This window comes from Nestor notabilis, unplaced genomic scaffold (genome assembly GCF_000696875.1).
Source record: "Nestor notabilis isolate BGI_N333 unplaced genomic scaffold, ASM69687v1 scaffold10416, whole genome shotgun sequence".
NCBI classification, from domain to species: Eukaryota; Metazoa; Chordata; class Aves; order Psittaciformes; family Psittacidae; genus Nestor; species Nestor notabilis.
Genome location: NW_009934255.1, coordinates 49278 through 67826, shown reverse-complemented (window position 1 = coordinate 67826; position 18549 = coordinate 49278). Strand labels below are relative to the sequence as shown.

Sequence of the window (18549 nt, the reverse complement as noted above, 5' to 3'; positions counted from 1 at the left end):
CTCCTTCTAGGCTGAGGGGGATGCTGAGGGCTGGCCAGGACCGGGGCCACCCCCCTTCGTGGGAAGGCGGCTGGGAATGGAAAGAGCAAGCTGGGGGGGGTGGGGGTTGGATTTCTGTTTTTCCTTCCTAAGCAGCCAAGCTGTGTTTTCTGGAGACCTGTAAATCACTCCTCGTCTTCAGGAAAGAGAGGCAATGAATACATGATCCAATCAAGCAAAAACGTGGGACACTCGGGAGCACACGCAGAGGAAGCCAGGAATCAGCCCCAGGCTGAAGCTGCCTCTGGCTGTCCCACAGAGCCCGTCCCAGCTTGCTGGGCCAGGAGCTGGTACCGCAGCCTGGCTCACCTCCAGGATTCTGGGAGTGGGAGCCCAGCAGAGAGGGGAGCCGAGGCTCTTGGCCACTGCCATGGATCTGCGCTTTTCCAGCAGGTCAGGTTGCTTCCAAGACTTTAAAATTTTCCACATTTGTTCAGCTGAAGAGAAAGCAAAACCCCAGAGAAGAGAGGCTGGAGAGTTTCTGGAGAGCAGAGCTGGGGCTGGCAGGCAGGGTCCTGTGAACTGGGGGTCACTCATTTTCCCAGTTTACCAGCGTGCCCACGGAGGCTGCGCTGCCTGGATCCCATAAACACACTGTTAGTGTGTGTGGAAATCCAAAGCCATCCCCCCAAGCCACCCAGAGCCCACTGCTGCTGCAGGGCCCTCTCTGGACCCAGCCTGGAGCTCTTTAAGGCTTTTAAGAGTGGGGCTGCCTTTGGTGCCTCTGAGTTCTCCAGAGGTTTCCCTGTTGCATCTGCCAGCCAGGAGAGCTGAGCTGAAACCTCCCCACAACAGTGCCCTGGATGGGGACTCCAGTTATTTTTGCAACCAGAACCAAAGCAGCAACTGGTTTGGGAGCATTTGGAGACAAAAACATGTCATCACCGCCTTGTTTTGTGTCCAATTTCAGGCTCGTTGAAGCAGGTCTGTAACAGCTGATTCTGTACAGAACACACTGCGGCTCCCCCCAGCACATGGTGTTTTGTTCTCATCTATCCTGCAACATGGTCACAGAGCAAGGGCTGACTCAGCAGCTGACACATGAGCCCAAAGCTGAGACCATGCTCAGCACTGTGGGCAAGGGTCCAGTGCAGCATCGCTCACTCTGTTAGCAGGAAGGATGGGGCTGGTGTTGCTTTTCCCCCTGGCACAGCACCAGCACAGGCTGCCCACCAAGCAGGCTCCTAGCATCCCATGGGGAAAGGTACCTCTACTCCAAGGACCTGTACTGGACAAACACTGGGAACTGCTAAACTCAGCTCCAGACCAGAGGGACGGCAAGATGACGGTGTATTGCTGGCCTCCAGCTCCATCTGCTCCACACCCAGGTGCCTTTGTCTGCCTTCCCAGGCAGGAGGGACATTCACTCACTGAATGTCCCTCTGTGGCTGTGCTGTGGGAGATTCCTCACTCCTGCAGCGTCATTACAGTACAACTACGTTGTCCCCATCAACCCCCATTTCTAGGGATTTAATCCCACCTCTGAGCAGGGATTTTCACTATCACTATCACACTCCTTACTGTATGCAACTGTTAATTTCTCTGTCCTCTGCTTCCTGCACAAGCCACATAAACCAGCATGCACGAGTGTCAGGGTGGAATACTTTATTCATGTGAATGCTCAGATCCTGGCCCATCCTGCCTGCTGCAGCTGCTCCCATCTTCTTGACAGCATGAACAAGGAAGGATTTCTTCATCGGCTTGCTTAACCCCTCCACAGCATCATCAGACCCCACAAGCAAGTAGAGACAGTTCGGCTTTGCCCGGGCAAGAGCACAGCGTGGTGGGGCAGAGAGGCTGTGGGGCTGGCAGGGCGGGGAGAAGGGCTCTAGCATACATCTTGTGTATGCACAGCACCCATTAAACCTCCCTGCAGCTCCACTCTCAGAGCTGAATATTCCAGCACCCTCCTAGCCTTGGTGGTTCCTCCTACTGCCAGAAGCAGCTAGGGCTGGCAAAGGATGGGTGCCACCATATCTTCTCCATGGAAAGCTGCTGGCAGAATCACGTACTTCTATCACCTTCTGGGCCATTTAACCCTCAAAGTGCCCCCTGCCCACTGACAAATACCCTCCCCAAACTATTGCAGTAAAAGGAAAAGCCTGTACATTGAGCCATACAGGCTGAGTCTTGGGTAGAGAACGTTTCCGTGCTCGGTGGTCCAGCGGTGGCTGGCAGCCCCCAGCCAGCACTCGGGCACAGAAGGGAGCAGGATCCCCTGCAGCCATACACAGCACTTAGGGCTTCATCCTGCTCAGTCTGAGATCACGTTCGATTTCAAACTGCCTGTGATCCACACGCTCCAGGAATGCTTTCCTCTCGATGTACCTGCAGGGAGGCAGAGGCTGTTAAGTAGTGCCTGTAGCAGCCAGCGCTGTCCCCGGCTTGGGGGTGTAGCTGACTCAAAGCTAGGAGCAGGGAGGGAAGGCATCATCTGCTTCCCTCACTGTCTCTCCATGAGTTGATCACTGCACTGAGTGTTTCCCACAGACACCAGAACTGCTCTGTGGCCTGTTGGGTGTCTCCTTATGAACTCGCAGAGGTCTGGGGTGAAGGGATCTTGCAGGCTGGAGATACAGACTGGCTGCTTCTGGTTCCTCTAGTGGCTGAGAAATCACAGAACCCTAGAATGGTTTGGGTTGGAAGGGACCTTAAAACTCACCCAGTTCCAACCCCCTGCCATGGGCAGGGACACCTTCCACTAGACCAGGCTGCTCCAAGCCCTGTTCAACCTGGCCTTTAACACTGCCAGGGATGGGGCAGCCATAGCTTCTCTGGGCAGCCTGTGCCAGGGCCTCACCACCCTCACAGGGAAGAACTTCTGCCTAAGACTCATCTTAATCTCCCCTCTGTCATGTCAATGGTTAAAGCCATTCCCCCTTGTCCTGTCCCTACAGGCCCTTGTCCAAAGCCCGTCTCCAGGTTTCTTGTAGCCCCTTTAGGTACTGGAAGCTGCTCTAAAGTCTCCCCTTAAGGAGCCTTCTCTTCTCCAGGCTGAACAAGCCCAGCTCTCTCAGCGTGGCTCCAGCCCTTGCAGTATGTCTGTGGCCTCCTCTGGACTCATTCCAACAGGCCCACATTGTTCTTGTGTTGGGGGTCCCAGAACTGGACACAGTATGTCCTTCACAAACAACTTGAACGGGCTCAGAGCAGGTCCTTGGCAGAGAGGCAGCTCTGATGCTCCTCCTTCGTGCCCAGGTGACCCTGTAAAGCATCTCAAACCGAGCCACAGCAGCACAAGCCACAGTACAAGCCGGTAATGGGCACAGGGAACATTAGAGACACAAACATCACCCAGCAAGCCTGCAGCAGCTCAGTGATTCAGGCCAGGGGTTTCCCTGCCACAGACCAGCTCCTAACCACTGCTGAGCATTTACTTCTCCCTCTCAGCACAGCACCTGAGTGCTTCAAGGAAGAAGGCAAGCACGCCTGCATGTGGAAAAGCACCTTACCGCTCATTAATGGCATGCAGATGAATTTTAATGTACTTTGCTGAAACCCTTGCCACAGACAGCCCGGGGCTGTGCTACTAATTAACCTACAGAGGGAGCGAAATTGCAATTCAAAACAGGAGCTGTAATTGAATCATCACAATTGTTTTGCATTTGTTCCAGGGCAGCAAGCACTTGGCCGTCATGACAAGGTCATTATGCTCCACGCGTTTGGCTTCTCTGTGCTGGTCACTGCTTTTCCTGCAGCTGGTGCCTGCTAACCAGAGAACCCCACTACTTGAAAGCAAGACTGAAGGCTGCAGGGAAGATGATCATCTCTGCAGATTTTCCAGGCTCCAGGGTGGCTGGCAGTGTGCACAGATGTGCCTAAGACCCACCTGCATGGGAAGGCTGAAGCCTCTTCCCACCACCAGCAGCGGTCCCTCTAGGACAGAAGGGCTCCACTACCTTTGGTGATGAGGTCTCTGCTTGATGTTACATCTATTGAGCCAGCACCGAATGTGCTCCAGCACCAGAGTGTCTTCGCCCTTGCTGTAAGAGACAGCTCTGACACTCCTGCCCACCCAGGCATCACTGGAAATGAATTAATCCAAATTAACCAGCAAATGATTCCCCTGAGCAGATGAACAACCCTGTGCATCCCTGCTGTCACCCTATGCCCCATCGCAGCTAACACAACTGGGTCAGCTCATCTCTGCTGTGTGAGGGCAGGGGTATAGTGTAATGCAGATGATGTGCTGGCTGTGAGGAGGTATTTTTTTGCCCCACTCACTGTCAGAGTTGGGCTGAGCACCAAGGCTCCCTCCCCATGCTGATTCAGGAAAGGCAGGCAGGGGAGTGTTGCTTCCCTTCATCCCCACAAGCAGGGAGGTGGGGCCGGGCTTGGAGAGGCCACAGGAAGGAAGTCGGAGGGGTCACATTGGATATTGGTGTGTCATATTGCTGGGTGTGTGGTTTTCCTCCTCCTCTGCCACTGAACACCAACCACGACCACAGCCGGGAAGGCAAGGGACAGGGATTTCTACTGGCAACCTGGGAACATCCTGACTGCTTGGGCACCAACACCCCGAGCTACTGAATTTGAAGCTCCTCAAACCCCTCTGCAACACCCTTCTCCCAACCCCAGCAAGAGGTCAGTGCCTTCCTCTTCCTCCTCCTCCTTGGCTGCTGTGTCTCTGGTGGGCAGCGACTGGCTCCTGCAGGATGGATACGGATCCTGAACCAGGAATGCAGTCTCACTGCCACAGCAGTGCTCTGCATGGAGGAGGTTACCCTGTGGCGTTGTCCTTGGCCAGCCACTGAATAGCACCGTAGGGGCTGGAGCAGACCCTGCAGGGCACTGCCTGTCCATACACAGGGGTTTATGGGGCTGGCAGTCTGGGAACAAGTCCAGCTGGCTGTACAGCATGCACACAGAGGCTGAAGGTGCTGATGGACACAAGCAGGGAAGCAGCAGCTCTGCAAGGGTGGCACAAGCACCCTCTGCACCCTAAACCCTGCGCCCGAGCTGCAGGTCCACCGCCGTTTCCCAGCCTGGCTCCGTGCAACCGACAGCAAGGCCGTGCCAAATGGCAGTGTAATGAGCACGAGTGAGGCACAAACACCCGTCCTGTGCTTGTCTAAACAACCTTTGCTACCTGAATCAATAGTTTCCTGTAAATTATCAGCCTGTGTGGAAACAGGGCAGCTTGATCCACAGTGGAGAAAGGTGAATTTGTGGGGAGAAGAGGCTGTCCCTCCTAACAAGGACAGCTGCAAACTGCTCTGGGAAGAGTTTCTCTGATGCTGCCTCTCCCCTGCCAGGCACCCACGAGCACACAGGGCTGGCCCAGAGCTGCTCCCCACTGGGCCTGCCCTACAAAGGTGGCCCAATTAAGAGGCCACTCCAGATTTCCATTTATAAAGCTCATCAGAGAGATCAAAAGCAAAGGGGACAGCTGCCTCTGCTCCTTACTTCACCCTCCTGTCAAATCCAGGACAGGCCTCAGGATCTGACACAACCTGCACAAACCCGGATCCTGCTGCAGGGGCAATGCAAATCACTGTATGTGGCTGGTGATTGATAAGAGGGGTGGAAAATCAGAGGCCGAGGTGGACACTGCCATGAGGCAGCACACATTCCTTCTGCCTCTGGAATCTGGGGCCAGGTTGCAGCTGGCTGATAAGCAGCAGCAGCAGCAGAAACATGCCATGGCCCCAGAGAAGGTTCTAGAATGTCCGAGGCACAAGGAGCTCTGGGCTGTGAATAGCAACTTCTGCAAGGCTACCAGAAAAAAGAAATTCAGCCTGCCTTCCCTTCTGAGCAAAAAATAAATGCCTCTTGTGTTCCTCAAGACATGCATGGATCATCCCTGTACTGTGCAGGCATGCGTGGCATCTGGCAGACAGCTCCAGGAGCAGGTTGTGGTTGTTGTGGTCAGGCAGACGGTTAGTTACAAAGCAGGACAGAGGTTTCTAATGCATTTCAGGGATTAAAGGCAGTGCCCGCTCCCTCCTGCCTGGGTTGAAGGGTTAACAACAGCTCATTACAGTTTTTATAGAGATAGGTAAATGATTGCTCACTGAAGGCTGAGAAGAGCCTATGTTATTAGAGGAGAAGAGGTGGCTGTGGAAGGGACAATAGGCTTTCCTGAAAAGTGACCTGAAGCAGGCAGCAGTGGTGTCTGTGTGCTCTGCCCCCCGAGCAGGCTGGCTGCTCTGTAACTGTGCAGCACACCTTGAAGGTGGAAGTAATTCATAGTGAGCAGGTACTCAGTTGATCCCCTCACATTACATGCCTGACTGGCGCAAATAGATTCATAAAGAGTGGCTAAAATTAGCACATCTCAAATGTTTCTCATTAGTTTAATGACAAAACCTGCTTAACAATAAAGCCCAGCAGATTTTCTAGCCTGGGATGACAGGCAGCAAAACCTAAAGCTGTCCAGGCTTACAGATGGTCTTTAAAATTGCTGCTCTGCTTTGCTCATCTTTTCAACATGCTGATCCCTTCTTCAGCCTTCATTATGTCAGTGTCTCCAGAAAGGTTTGTTAGATGTGAAAATCAAGCTGTCCTGCTTGTATGGAGTGGGAAAGGAAACAGCTCTGCCCAGGGAAGGTCAATATACTGGGTTTGAACAAACAAGAGATGCCACAAAACACTCATGCAGGGCAGACTGGCTTGTCTGGGGTGTGTACAGTCCAGCTGAGGGTCACGGACCCTAATGCAGGCTGATTCCACTGGCTGCGGAAAGAAATGGTGTGTCCCAACACTTCGAAGGAGATGGTCTGGCTTTTAATGACAGTACTACCACCATCAGCCCAATCCAGAGCAGTGAAGGCGCAAAGCTGTTGTTACCACATTTGGCACCCACAGAGGACATCTGCACAGGGCAAATTCTTACTCCACATCCCATCGGGACAAGCCAGCCAGGTGCCACAGACAGAAACAGGACCCTGCTTTTTGCAGGCTGCTTTGTGAGAGCCCATCTTCCTCCTCCATCTCAGAGTCTGGTACACGGCCTGGCTCTGCCTCCAGACTCCTGGCATGGGCCATGTCAATGGGGCCTTGTGTATGGGGCTCTGACCGCAGTGTCAGCCATGCTGCAGACAGCATCAGCAGTGATCTGGTGCTCTGCCACACCTGTTCATGATGTAAATCGCTCAACAACTTGGATTTGGGGGATGTCTCAGGAACACCAGACCCCCTCCAGCACTCCTAATGAATTGCTCTATTTGTGCAAGGGAAGAGTTCAGAAACCCATCAGGGCAGATCTGATGGAGTAAGGGTGTTGTGGAAGGGTTCAAGACCAAACTGAAAAAACACAGCAATTAGAAAGTACCTATTTGAAATATAAACTCCAATGTGTTGGAATGCAGAAGCTCTGAGATTTTTCTGCAGAGTAAAAGAACAGCTTAAAATAAAAATACGTTTTATGAGCTGTCCACTAAGCCAGTTATCTTTTACCAGAGCTTAGCAAAGCAGCTGTAGTGGAAACACCACTTCTGATCTTATTACCCTTCCCTGCAGTGCATGTTATTAGCTGTCTGTTTTATTTACAGCATCACCATTTACTTTTACGATACCTCCATTAACTTCATTGGAGTGAACATTGCTTGATGCACACAATCAACACCCAGTGCTGCCATAATCTTTAATGCACCTTGCCAGCTGTTCTGCGTTTGGAGGAGGAGGGAGGACAGAGGCAGCTGGAATGTGTCACTTGAAGAATGGAACAAAGAACATACTTCCCAGTTTGAGACAGGGCAAAGGCAATTGTGTTTCCTCATGGGAATGCTGTGTTAGACCGGTTCCTGCTGTAAATGTGCTACTAGCAAAAAAGAAGATAAAGCACAATCAGACTCTACTTTAGCTGGACATGGGTTGGAAAGGATCTTAAGATCACCTAGTTCCAGCTCCCTGCCACGGGCAGGTACTCCTTCCACTAGATCAGGTTGCTCAAGACCCCATCCAACCTGACACTGAACACTGCCAGGGATGGAGCATTATTGACTTCCTTGGGCAGCCTGTTCCAGTGTCTCACCACTGTCACAATAAAGAATTTGTTCCTTACATCTAACCTAAATTTCCCCTGTTTAAGTTTGAAAGAACTCACCAGTTTGTTAGCAGAGTGATAGGTGGTTGCAGGCTTACCTGTCTCCCTGTGATACCTAGAGCAGCTACTGCTTTTATATATCCCAAGAATAAATCTTTGGTAAATCTCACAGATTTGCTGAACTCTCTCTGTAGCAAGTGATATAGGAAGTGGTGGGAAATGCTGGACTACTATTAGGCCTCTTACCCATCTTTCCCTCGATTATGGATTGCCAGCTCCTCCACAATCCCCTCCTCCTCCTTGAAGTTCTCCCAGTCCAGTTTAGATTTCTCCAGTGTGCTCATCTTCTGCTTTTTGGAGCCAATTTTCCCCAGGAGGCTGCTCATACCACTTGGCCTCTTCACCCTAATGGAGATAAGGGAGCAAATGTCACTTAAAAGCAGGGAGAGAGCAATTAAAACGGACCTGAAGAATGTCACGCGTGAGAGTGGTGACCTTGATGGTGGTGAGCAACTGCTGCTAAACAGATGGACACCAATTTCAGGCAGCCTGGAGGCAGCAAGGTCATGCTTCCTGGAGATCCTGCTCCCCCGTTCCCCTGGAAGCAGCAGAGTTCATTAGACACATATCTCAAGTGCTTGCTTTTTGTAAAAGGGCTTTTTCATTTATCTTCTTAAGAGAACAGAAAGCTTTCAGGCCAAAAGAGATCATTAAATCATCTAGTTTGACCCCTTGTATATACCAGGCCAAGCCATTCCACTGATCACCTCCGTGCTAAGCCCAGCTCATTGTTTTCAGTTTAAAGTGTTGTTTTCTGGAAGGGATCCAGCCTCAGTGCGTCACCAGCACTGACAACACATCTATGAATTAACCATTTTGTTAGTATTAATGCATCTGTTTTGAACTTAATTTTGTCTAGCTTTAGGTTCAGGTTGCTGCTGCTGCTTATTCTAAATTTAACAGTACTTTGGAGCCCAGGTGGGCCTCATTAATAACATGATCATACACCATAATGACTTTACATCTGAATTACCATCTCCTAGCTCCCTGTTTAGCAGGAGACCATCTTGGTCTTTCATCTCCTTGCTTCTAGAGTACTGAAATCCTACCCATGTGGCAGGGCCTCCAAATCTCCTCTTTATGCTGGGAAATGCACACACGGGGACTCAGGTCAGCCAGGTTGTCCTCTAAGGAAGACAATTCCCAGGGCTAGGAACTGGTAAAACAAACTGGTATTAACCCTTCGTAAACTCCCCCAGGAGAGGGGGGCAAACAGCATCCCATTGAACTCAGTGTTTACACACATTCCAGAGATAACTTCAGGTCTGCAGGGCCTTTCCCTCTGCAAGATGCCGGAGAGGAAATGATTCTCGTTCCTGAGAGATGGAGGAATTTGGGGAGGGGGGCCTACAGAAGGGAAGGCAGCCAGGTGAGCACGGCAGACTGCTCTCCATCAGTACTCTCCAAGCACAGTCCTGCCCAGAGGTAGCTGTTCTTGGGAACATATCCAAAGCTGTCCTTATTGGATCATTAGCATGGTTTATGCTTCCATAATTTGCAAGCCTCTAAAGGAAAATAATTCTGTAGTTTATATGGAATTAAATCAAAGAAAATGGCGTCTTTTAAAGCCTCAGCCAGAAGATTCTCAATGCAAGAATGGCTGCCCATAGTCACTTGGGGTTGCAGCTGCCTGATAAGAGATATACTTGGGCTACAAACCCCAGATTAAGGGCATCTTGGCAGGCTCTATAGCCCCTGGACGAAGATACTTGCCCCTCCTCATATGCCCAGCCAGAGGAGCAGAAATAGCCTAGGACCTGGCTTTCTTCTCTCTTCCAGTCCCTGCCCACTGCAGTGCCAGCCAGCACTTTTCACTCTGCAGGGACACAGAGAGACCTGGGTGCACTTTTATCTCTGAATGTTTCATCAAGATGTTTACAGCCCTTCACATCATGATCATGCAATAAAACCTTGATCCTCACTCAGCCTCCGATTCTCCCTTTCCTTTTGAGACATGATGGCTTCAAGTATCCTTATCTGCAGGTAGCAGGAAAGTGATGCAAGGGGGGCAAAACGTGCAAAGATCTTCCCAGCACAAGGTAACACAGGAGAGATTCGGTTCCCACATCTGGTCATCCAGGACTATACAAGAGCCTTGCACAACCACCAAGCCCAGCGTCAGATGTATGTTCATGTTGGGAGGGAGTGGGAGGAGAGGAGATATGACAAGGAAGAAGGCAAAATCAAACAAAGTATCAGGCAAGCATCCCCTGTGGTATTCCCTGCTGAGCAGTCACCTGGACGGCAGAGCCTGGTGCTTGTGCACAGCAGCTCCTTACTGGAAGGACTTGGGGTTTAGGATGAGACTTAAAAGTAAAGATGCCCTGAGACAGATGTAAAGAAGTGCTAGGGCTGATCCAGCTGTCCAAGCCTGTCCAAGCCTGGCAGGCTGAAGGTGTTTAAATTAACACAAGGAAGGTATTCAATAACGCATTTCTCTGAATGCACTTAACTTTTCAGACACACTTGTGCTTACAATTTTGCCAACCTTGAAGTGGGAGAAGCAGAGGTGCAGAAGTGGAGGGTGTTGTCCCTTGTCCCTAGAAGTCTCATAAGTGTTTTTTTGGGCAGAGAACCCCAATGGCATGAAAGCCATCTCAACATCTCACCTGCATCCACCAACTCTTCTGCAGGTGGAAGCCTACAGCCAACCATACAGCTGTACCAGAGACAGGCCTGTCGGTGCATAAGACACAGCACACACCTGGAAAACCCACTTGAAGCTGTTTCAAGATCTCTCCTGGATGTTAGAGAAATGCCTGCCCTGAAGAGTGACAAGCAGGCGCAGAGGCAGGCTCACACATGCTGAGACTGATGCCTTTTCTTCTGCTCCTCGGGCTGCCATCTGCCAAGAGGAAGAGCCAAGTTGGGACAGGGGCCAATCAGCCAGGCTGGGCTGCCACACATGTCCCTGCATGAAACACAGACTGGGACATGCTTACAGGCAACTGCTGTCCCCAAACCAGAGTGGAGGATATACAGGAGAGAAGGAAACCAAAGGCAAGATGGTTCATGGCCAGAGGTGGAAGCAGCAGTGGTGCTGGCTTCACAGCAGGGAGCTGGAGCTACAGGCTGCATGCTTGTCACACACCTTTTCTTCCATGGTAATTCCTGGCATAAATTAACGTCTACATGCACACATCTGTAACAGTGCTCAAGGCCTCTGTATCTCCTCCTGGCCATGGGTCTCAGGACCACACTTTAAAAGAGACAATTCATCCCATGTTTGAAGCTACAGAGTCTAGGTTACGAACATGGACCTCCACCAAATGCTTCCAGATAGCCACAAGAATACTTGCAAGTCAACAGTTCCTTCAAGGCAAGGGAACCTGACCAAAAAGGGCAGGCTATGTCACACGGTTGTGTTGATCACTATTCCAAAAACACTGCTAATATCTGGTGTCAGCTCCATGCTGGAGATGGGCCCTGGGCTGAATGACTCAGCTCTACTCCTGCCCCAACAACTCTTGGTCATGTGCTGTTTGCAGCAGGACTAGGCCTGGGCCAGGTAATGAGATGAGGTCAGGCACTGGCTGAAGGACACGTTCGAGTCTGCTGCTGAGTCTTCTCGCCATGCTGAGCCTTTCATCACCCTGAAAAAACCCAGCAGCAAACTTGAGGGTGGGAATTACTCTTGTGCCAAAATGAAGTAAATGAGAAACATTAAAGTCCAATTAAAAACTTGCTTGGCCTTAACTGCCTCATCCATTTAAAAAGCAAGTAAAGGGGCCTGATTAATTGCATTCAGTGCCAACAGGAGGAATTATTACCCTTTTTGTACTCATTAAGGGTATCTGCTGTGGCATCTTTAATCACTAAGGTATTTAAAAGAGAGAAAGTAATTTGCGAAGACATAATGGATCCCAGGGATGAGGATCAGGACAATCACCCATTTAGGACACAAAGACAAGCTCTTCCTTTCCACGACTAAAAAGCATAGCCAAAGTCAGCACGTGAGCCAATAAATCAACATGCTGGGGAGCTCTGCCTTGGTGGAGGGACTCCCTTGCACCCATCTAATGTCTTCACGACAAAGACCATGTCTGTGTGTCACCTGGTGTGGTTGCACACAGGGACAAGCAGGAAGCCAAGGGCTCCCTTGCTCTCCCAGCATATCCGAACACACTCTGTGTTTCTGTCCTTAACAATGAGCCTGCAGCCCAACCAGGACCTTGGAAAATGGCTGCTATACCAATGATAAAGTGTCACTGTCACATATAATCCCTGCTGTCTTGTAAGGTTGGCAGCGTCTAGGAAATGCATGCCTGCCTCCAAGGAGGCAGACTTCATCACAGGCTTTATAAAATAATCTTCAAGCAATAGGAAGACAGGGCTACAAAGGTCTCGTAGCGCATCCTGCCAGCCAAAGCAAAACGAGTTCCAGAGATAGGTGCTCTGAAGGCCTCCTGACACCAACCCTACACGCAGTAGAGGTTTCAGGACTTTGTCAGCCTTTCACTTATGTTAAGTTTTCTGCAATGACTAAATTTCCTTGCTCAGCCTATGACTGGTTATCTTCTTCCTAGTAGCTACTAAGAACAGCTCATTCCCTCACTTTTTGCAGCAGCCTTTTATGTCTTTGAAAGCTTTTCCTATCTCCCCCCTTGCTCAGCTTGCTCCTCACCAGACTAAACAATCCCAGCTTTTCTCATTCCTCATAGTTTCCAGCCCTCTGACCACTCTTGCTGCTCTCCCCGAACTCTCTGCTGTTGGCCCACATCTTCCTCGAAATACAGCATCCAAAATGGGAAAGAAAGGGCCCCAAGCCATGGCTTTACCGGCAGTGGGAGCAGGAGGAATACTTCAGATACCTTGGGAAGCATGCAACTCCTTACATGGCCTCCTATGACATGTGCCTTTTCACAACCGTGTGACAGCATTGACTCATGTTGAGCCTGTGAATCACTGAGCTATCTGTGAGCTCTGCTGCTGCCAAGCCAGTTATTTCCTTCCTTGATCCATGCAGATGATTATTGCTACATAAAGGCAGAGCTTTGCACTGGTCCTTCTGTGCTGTTCCCCCTGTTTGCCCTCACATTTCCCTTGACACAGCAGATCTCGTGTGTCTTCACAAACAGCCTCTGCCATTCACAACACCCATGCTGCAGCAGTTGAAGAGTACCAGTGGGGGAAGTACCCACGGAGACAGTTTAGCAGCTGAAGCAGCATCAGTTGGCCACAAAAGACCAAGCTGATAGTCAGAAGCAGGCAGGGACCAGCAGCAGATGGCAGGAGTAGCTGTGACAGTTCATGCTGTCCAACTCCAATAAGCAAAGGGTGCCCACAGGACAGGTACTCATGTGCTGATCAGGGAGCCAGCAGCATTCACAGCTCCAGCCTGACCTCCACCCTTGAGGATCACAAACCCTCTGCTGTTCTGTTTCTGCTGGCTCCATGGAAGTTTGGAAACCACAAAACCTGCAGTGCTTCTCCATCTGTCTTGTATCTTCCTCCTTGTGGAGGACAACTGCTGTAGCAGGAAGGTCCTACTTCTGTCTTCTATCAATACTTTTAAGAGCTCAATTTGTAAGAGTGGGGCATCTTCTCTGGCCTCACTGCAGGATTTGCACCTCCCAGAGGAGAGAGTTTGGTGCTGGGCACTGTACCACCTTCCAGCATACATCCAAAGCATCTGGTGACTCTCCATGAGGCACTGCGAAGCAACCTTTCTTTTTGCAGAAATAACTCTGGACTCACAGAGGTGACATGATTTCATCAGAAGGAAATCTTGCGACACCAGGCAAGACCCTGTATCTCCTGCCCCAGCCTCTGTACACAGCTTATCAAAGAAATCACCTTTACCATCAAAATTGCAGGTTACAAGTACAGGCTAAAAAAAAATCCACTTTCAAGGAGGTTCAGAACAAGGATGGGCAATTTTTTTGTGCATTAGATGATGAGACCATTGCAACAGGCAAGGCTGCTGCCAGTGTCTGGCATAAGAGGACAAGCTGAAGGCATCTGCTTGCAGGTCTTCTTCAGCACGGGTGAACAGCTTTGCAAATCTTCAAGCAGAGTAACACAACTCAAACGTCAGCTGTAACACATAACGTTTCTCTGCTGGCTCCCTGCAAGGCAGTGGTACATCAGATCCCACTAGCAGAATAGGATGCTGGTGAGTAAATGTCACTGAGTGCAGAAAGATGGCACCCCAGGCCTTGCAGACCTGAAAGTTCTACCTTCATCATCAAGCCCTGGCTGTCCTACAGCCCCTCTCCTGCCACCTCCCTTCCCCACTGGAGCCTGTGATGTTTCGTAGAATCCCCGACTGGTTTAGGTTGGAAAGGACCTTAAAGCTCATCCAGTTCCAACCCCCTGCCACAGGCAGGGACACCTTCCACTAGAGCAGGTTGCTCCAAGCCCCATCCAAGCTGGCCTTGAACACTGCCAGGGATGGGGCAGCCACAGCTTTTCTGGGCAATCTGTGCCAGGGCCTCACCACCCTCACAGGGAAGAACTTCCTTTTAATGCCTAATCTCAATCTCTCCTCTGTCAGTTTAAAGCCATTCCCCCTTCTCCTGGCCCTTTTTGTCGAAAGCCCATCTCCAGGTTTCCTGTAGCCCCTTTAGGCACTGGAGCTGCTCTAAGGTCTCCCTTAAGGAGCCTTCTCTTCTCCAGGCTGAACAAGCCCAGCTCTCTCAGCCTGGCTCCAAGCAGAGCTGCTCCAGCCCTTGCAGCATCTCCATGGGCTCCTCTGGACTCACTGCAATAGCTCCATGTCCCTCTTGTGTTGTTGCCCCAGAGCTGGAGGCAGGACTGCAGGGGGGGGTCTCCCCAGAGAGGAGCAGAAGGGGAGAGCCTACTCCCTTGATCTGCTGCTCATGCTCTGGGGATGCAGCCCAGCACATGGTGGGGTTCTGGGCGCAAGTGCACACTGAAGCTGGGTCATGGGGAGCTTCTCATCACCCAACATCCCCAAGTCCTTCTCCTCAGGGCTGCTCTCAATTTGTTACCCATGCAGCCTGTGTTTGTGCTTGGGATTGCCCCGACCCATTGCAGGACGTTACAACTGGCCTTGTTGAACTTCATGAGGTCTGCACGGTCCCACCTCTCAAGCCTGTCCAGGTCCCCCTGGATTCCATCTCTTCCCTCCAGCGTGTCGACAGACTGATACTGCCTTCCAGCACAGCAATAGCAGCTCTGTTCCTGTCACCCCAAGCACTTCGATGGCAGATGAGAAACTGCCGTTCAGCAAAGAGGAGAGCACAAAGTTTTGTAAATAGTAATAACTATTCCTGCCACAAACTGCTGTAAAGCTGAATAGTTTCCTTAACAGCAGGAAATGGTTCTCATACAAACTAACCAGCTGGGCACCTCCTGCAGCCATTAAATACTTTCATTTCAACTTTTCATTCAAACAACAACTTGCATAGCTGTGAGAGACACTGCACGAGGAGGATGTATGCAGAGATCTGGCTGGTGGCCCATGTGCCAGCTCTGCTGTTCACCCCCAGCCTCTCCAGACCCTCTTCCTTAACAGAAGCGTGAAAATGATGGGGGAGAGGAAGGGCGGCACATGGCAGAAAGGGAATCAGGGTGCTATCTGCTCCTCAAGGTCAGGGCAGTCAGGCAAGACGGAGCAAGCAGCAGCAGAATGATGGTGGCTGGTATTGCCAGCTTGCAGAAACCCTCCTTAAAACAACAGAACAGGTCTTCCTCTTCAGACCCTAAAACCAACTAGCTCTTCCCATTCCTCACCCTGTTTAACTGGCTAAGGACAGAAAAATCTCCCAGGCAAAACCTAATTATGTTCCCTTTTTATCACCTCTCCCCCACTACTTGGCATCGTTTCCTGAATGGGCACTTGGATGCAAAGAGCAACCCAGCTTGTTCTCAGCCGGCCTGTCACAGCAGGTAGTTAAAAATAACAAACAAGAAAGCCTCCCCAGTGCCAAACAAACACTGAAATCCCAGGTGGAAAAAAAACAAAAAGCAAGTGAGGAGGAAATGCAGACAAAAGCAGGGTGGGTGCTGCTGGAGGGCTGGCAGGGTGGTGGTGATCCCAGTCAGAGGACAGTGCTCACCACTGTGTGAACACAGGACAGGCTGGCAGGGAGAGAACAGCCCAGTTCCAACTGCCTGGCCAGGACAGTGCAGGCCAAGGAACTTGCTGCCAACTCAGGTAGTGGTGCCTGTGCATATGCTCCACTTGCTGAGCTGGTAGCAGATACCCAGCATTTACACCCTAGAGCATGTATAAACCAAAGAACCTGCCTGAAAGGCTCCAGAAGTAGCAGTGATTTTTGAGGCGCAGTGATTTTTGAGGCACAGTGATTTCTGAGGCACAGTTATAAACCCAGATCTTTGTAGTGAGGATCACAGAGCTTCTTGCACACTGGAAAGTGACATGCACTAAATCACCATGCAAAAGCAGCCGTGACCGGGGCAAACCCCATCTGGTGCTGCTGCAGAGCACCTTCATCCTACACCTATGTCCTAGCACCTACATGCTAGGTACGTAGGTGTCTCTTGCTACGTCCAAAGGCTAGAGTGCTAGGTACTTGTGTCTCTTGCTACATCCAAAGGTAGCAAGAGACACAAGTGCACTGGCAAAAGTTACCCCACCTGCAATCCTGCCAACAGACTTACTGCTGCTGCACAGGGGGCTTCACTGACAAGAGGCAGTCAGCAGGTCCTGGTGAAATCCTCTGAATCCAGTTACCCCTGCAGAAAGTGGCAGATCTGACTGTAGCAGCACCAGCAAGAAGTACTTAAAACAAACAAGGAAATGTGGGTTTTGAGCTGATGGCATGAGTTAACTCTTGGGCTTCTGTTCAGGCTTGCCAACCCAATTTAACCTCAGGTGGCTTTGCCATCACTACTGTTGCAAAGCAAGCCAGCAAAATCTGAGGAGCTAAGCTGAGCCCCAGGGCCTTCTAGCTTCTGATGTCACCCCATATTCCTAAGACTCAGGACAGCCTTACAGTGTCCGTACATGAACACTGATGTTTACAACTTGTTTCTATTCTCAGGAAGTCTTTGACACTGACTCTACTGAGCTGAGGCAGTGATCCAGGATCATATAACAAAGCACAACTATTGTTAAAATAAGCAACATGTCATATACATATGGAAGAGAAGGTGTAACTTCTTGAGAAGCGAGAGTGATAGTTCTCCTTTCCCATAGCCAGAGTCTGTGGGGAAAAGATTTTGACAGAGACAAAAGGCACTGCCAGGCCAGGACAGCCAGACTGCTACACCCCAGCAGCCTGGCAATCAAAGCCTGGCCAAGACGATGTAGTTTCCATCAGTGTGGAGAGCAAGGGGAGGTATGACAGACTAAATGCATGTGTGGTGCTGTCTTGGTGAGGGTTGCTGCAGGCAGTGGCCGAGCTTGTCATGAGCACAGTTGATTCTGGATGTGTTTGTGCCTAAATACAGCCCATGGAGAAACAGAGATTTGTCACAGGGGAAAAAACACGTCAGTCCCACCTCCCAGCATCAGTGAGCAATGGCCCACCAAAGAGCAGTATTGCAGCGACTGGTTTATTGCTGGGTTTGTTATTAATCCAGCACAGTGAGTTGTGATGTGACTTTACAAGTTGCATGATGCTGCTTTGCTCTGGCAGAGTGCACCTCACCTTCAGGAGGAAAATAAGTGTCACAGCACCACCTTACAAACAACAAAACCCACATAGCAGGTGGGGAAGGGACTGGCAGAGCATTATGCCATGGGGTGCCAGCATGGATTCCAGTTAGTGACTTGTGTTCTGGTGTACTCTCCAAGACATACAAATACTTCATGCTCATCTCCATGTCACAAATTGTGTTGGACAGGCCTTTCCAAAGTGCAAGGCTGGAAAAACAGACCTAAGTGCTGCCTTGCTCAAAACCAGGACAGCATAGATATGGTGCCACCTTTTTCTCCAGTCTGCTCCCCAAATTGAGGAACAACCTGGCTGTAAATACATAATAATACTGCACACACGAACATAGTTGTGTGTGAGGCACTGGGTGGTAAGGCACTGGGACAGGTTGCCCAAAGACGTGGTAAATGCTCCATCACTGGCAATGCTGAAGGCCAGGCTGGACAGAACCTTGGCAAAATGGCAACACGGTCTAGTGTGAGTTGTCGCTGCCCATGGCAGCGGGGTTGGAACTAGATGATCTTAAAGCCCCTTCCAGCCCAAACTGTTCTATGATTCTATAGTTATTCCAGTAATAAAACCAAATTCAGGCCTCCATGTACACCAAGAGGCAAATTTGCTGAGCAGGGGAGAGATGGGATGCTTTGTCTCACGAATGGCAGAGAGCAGCAGGAAGAGCAGAGGTGCACAGCCCTGCCAGAGGTGGCCTTCCCTGATGCAGATCCCATCCCATAGCATCTGCGTCTGCAGCCACCTCTCTGAAGGGCTGGAATCTCCTTTTACAGGCTTTGGAGGACATGCTCACCAAGAAGCACATCAGTTCTTAGGGAGCTGGCTCAGGCAGTGCCCCTGGCCTGCAGGTCCCCTTATCAGAAG

The 18549-nt window shown here is 50.6% G+C and overlaps 1 protein-coding gene across 1 annotated transcript in view; it reads right to left on the bottom strand.

The window, feature by feature from the left end:
* Positions 1 to 1632: 1632 nt before the first annotated feature.
* Positions 1633 to 18549, bottom strand: part of CFDP1 (craniofacial development protein 1) — a gene marked incomplete at its 5' end in the record, with an annotated part of 65794 nt that continues 48877 nt past the window's right edge. Inside the window, 2 exons of the mRNA XM_010017238.1 lie at positions 1633 to 2367; positions 8273 to 8431. Of these exons, the coding sequence (XP_010015540.1) occupies positions 2277 to 2367; positions 8273 to 8431 (250 nt within the window). The remainder of the gene's footprint in view (positions 2368 to 8272; positions 8432 to 18549) is intronic.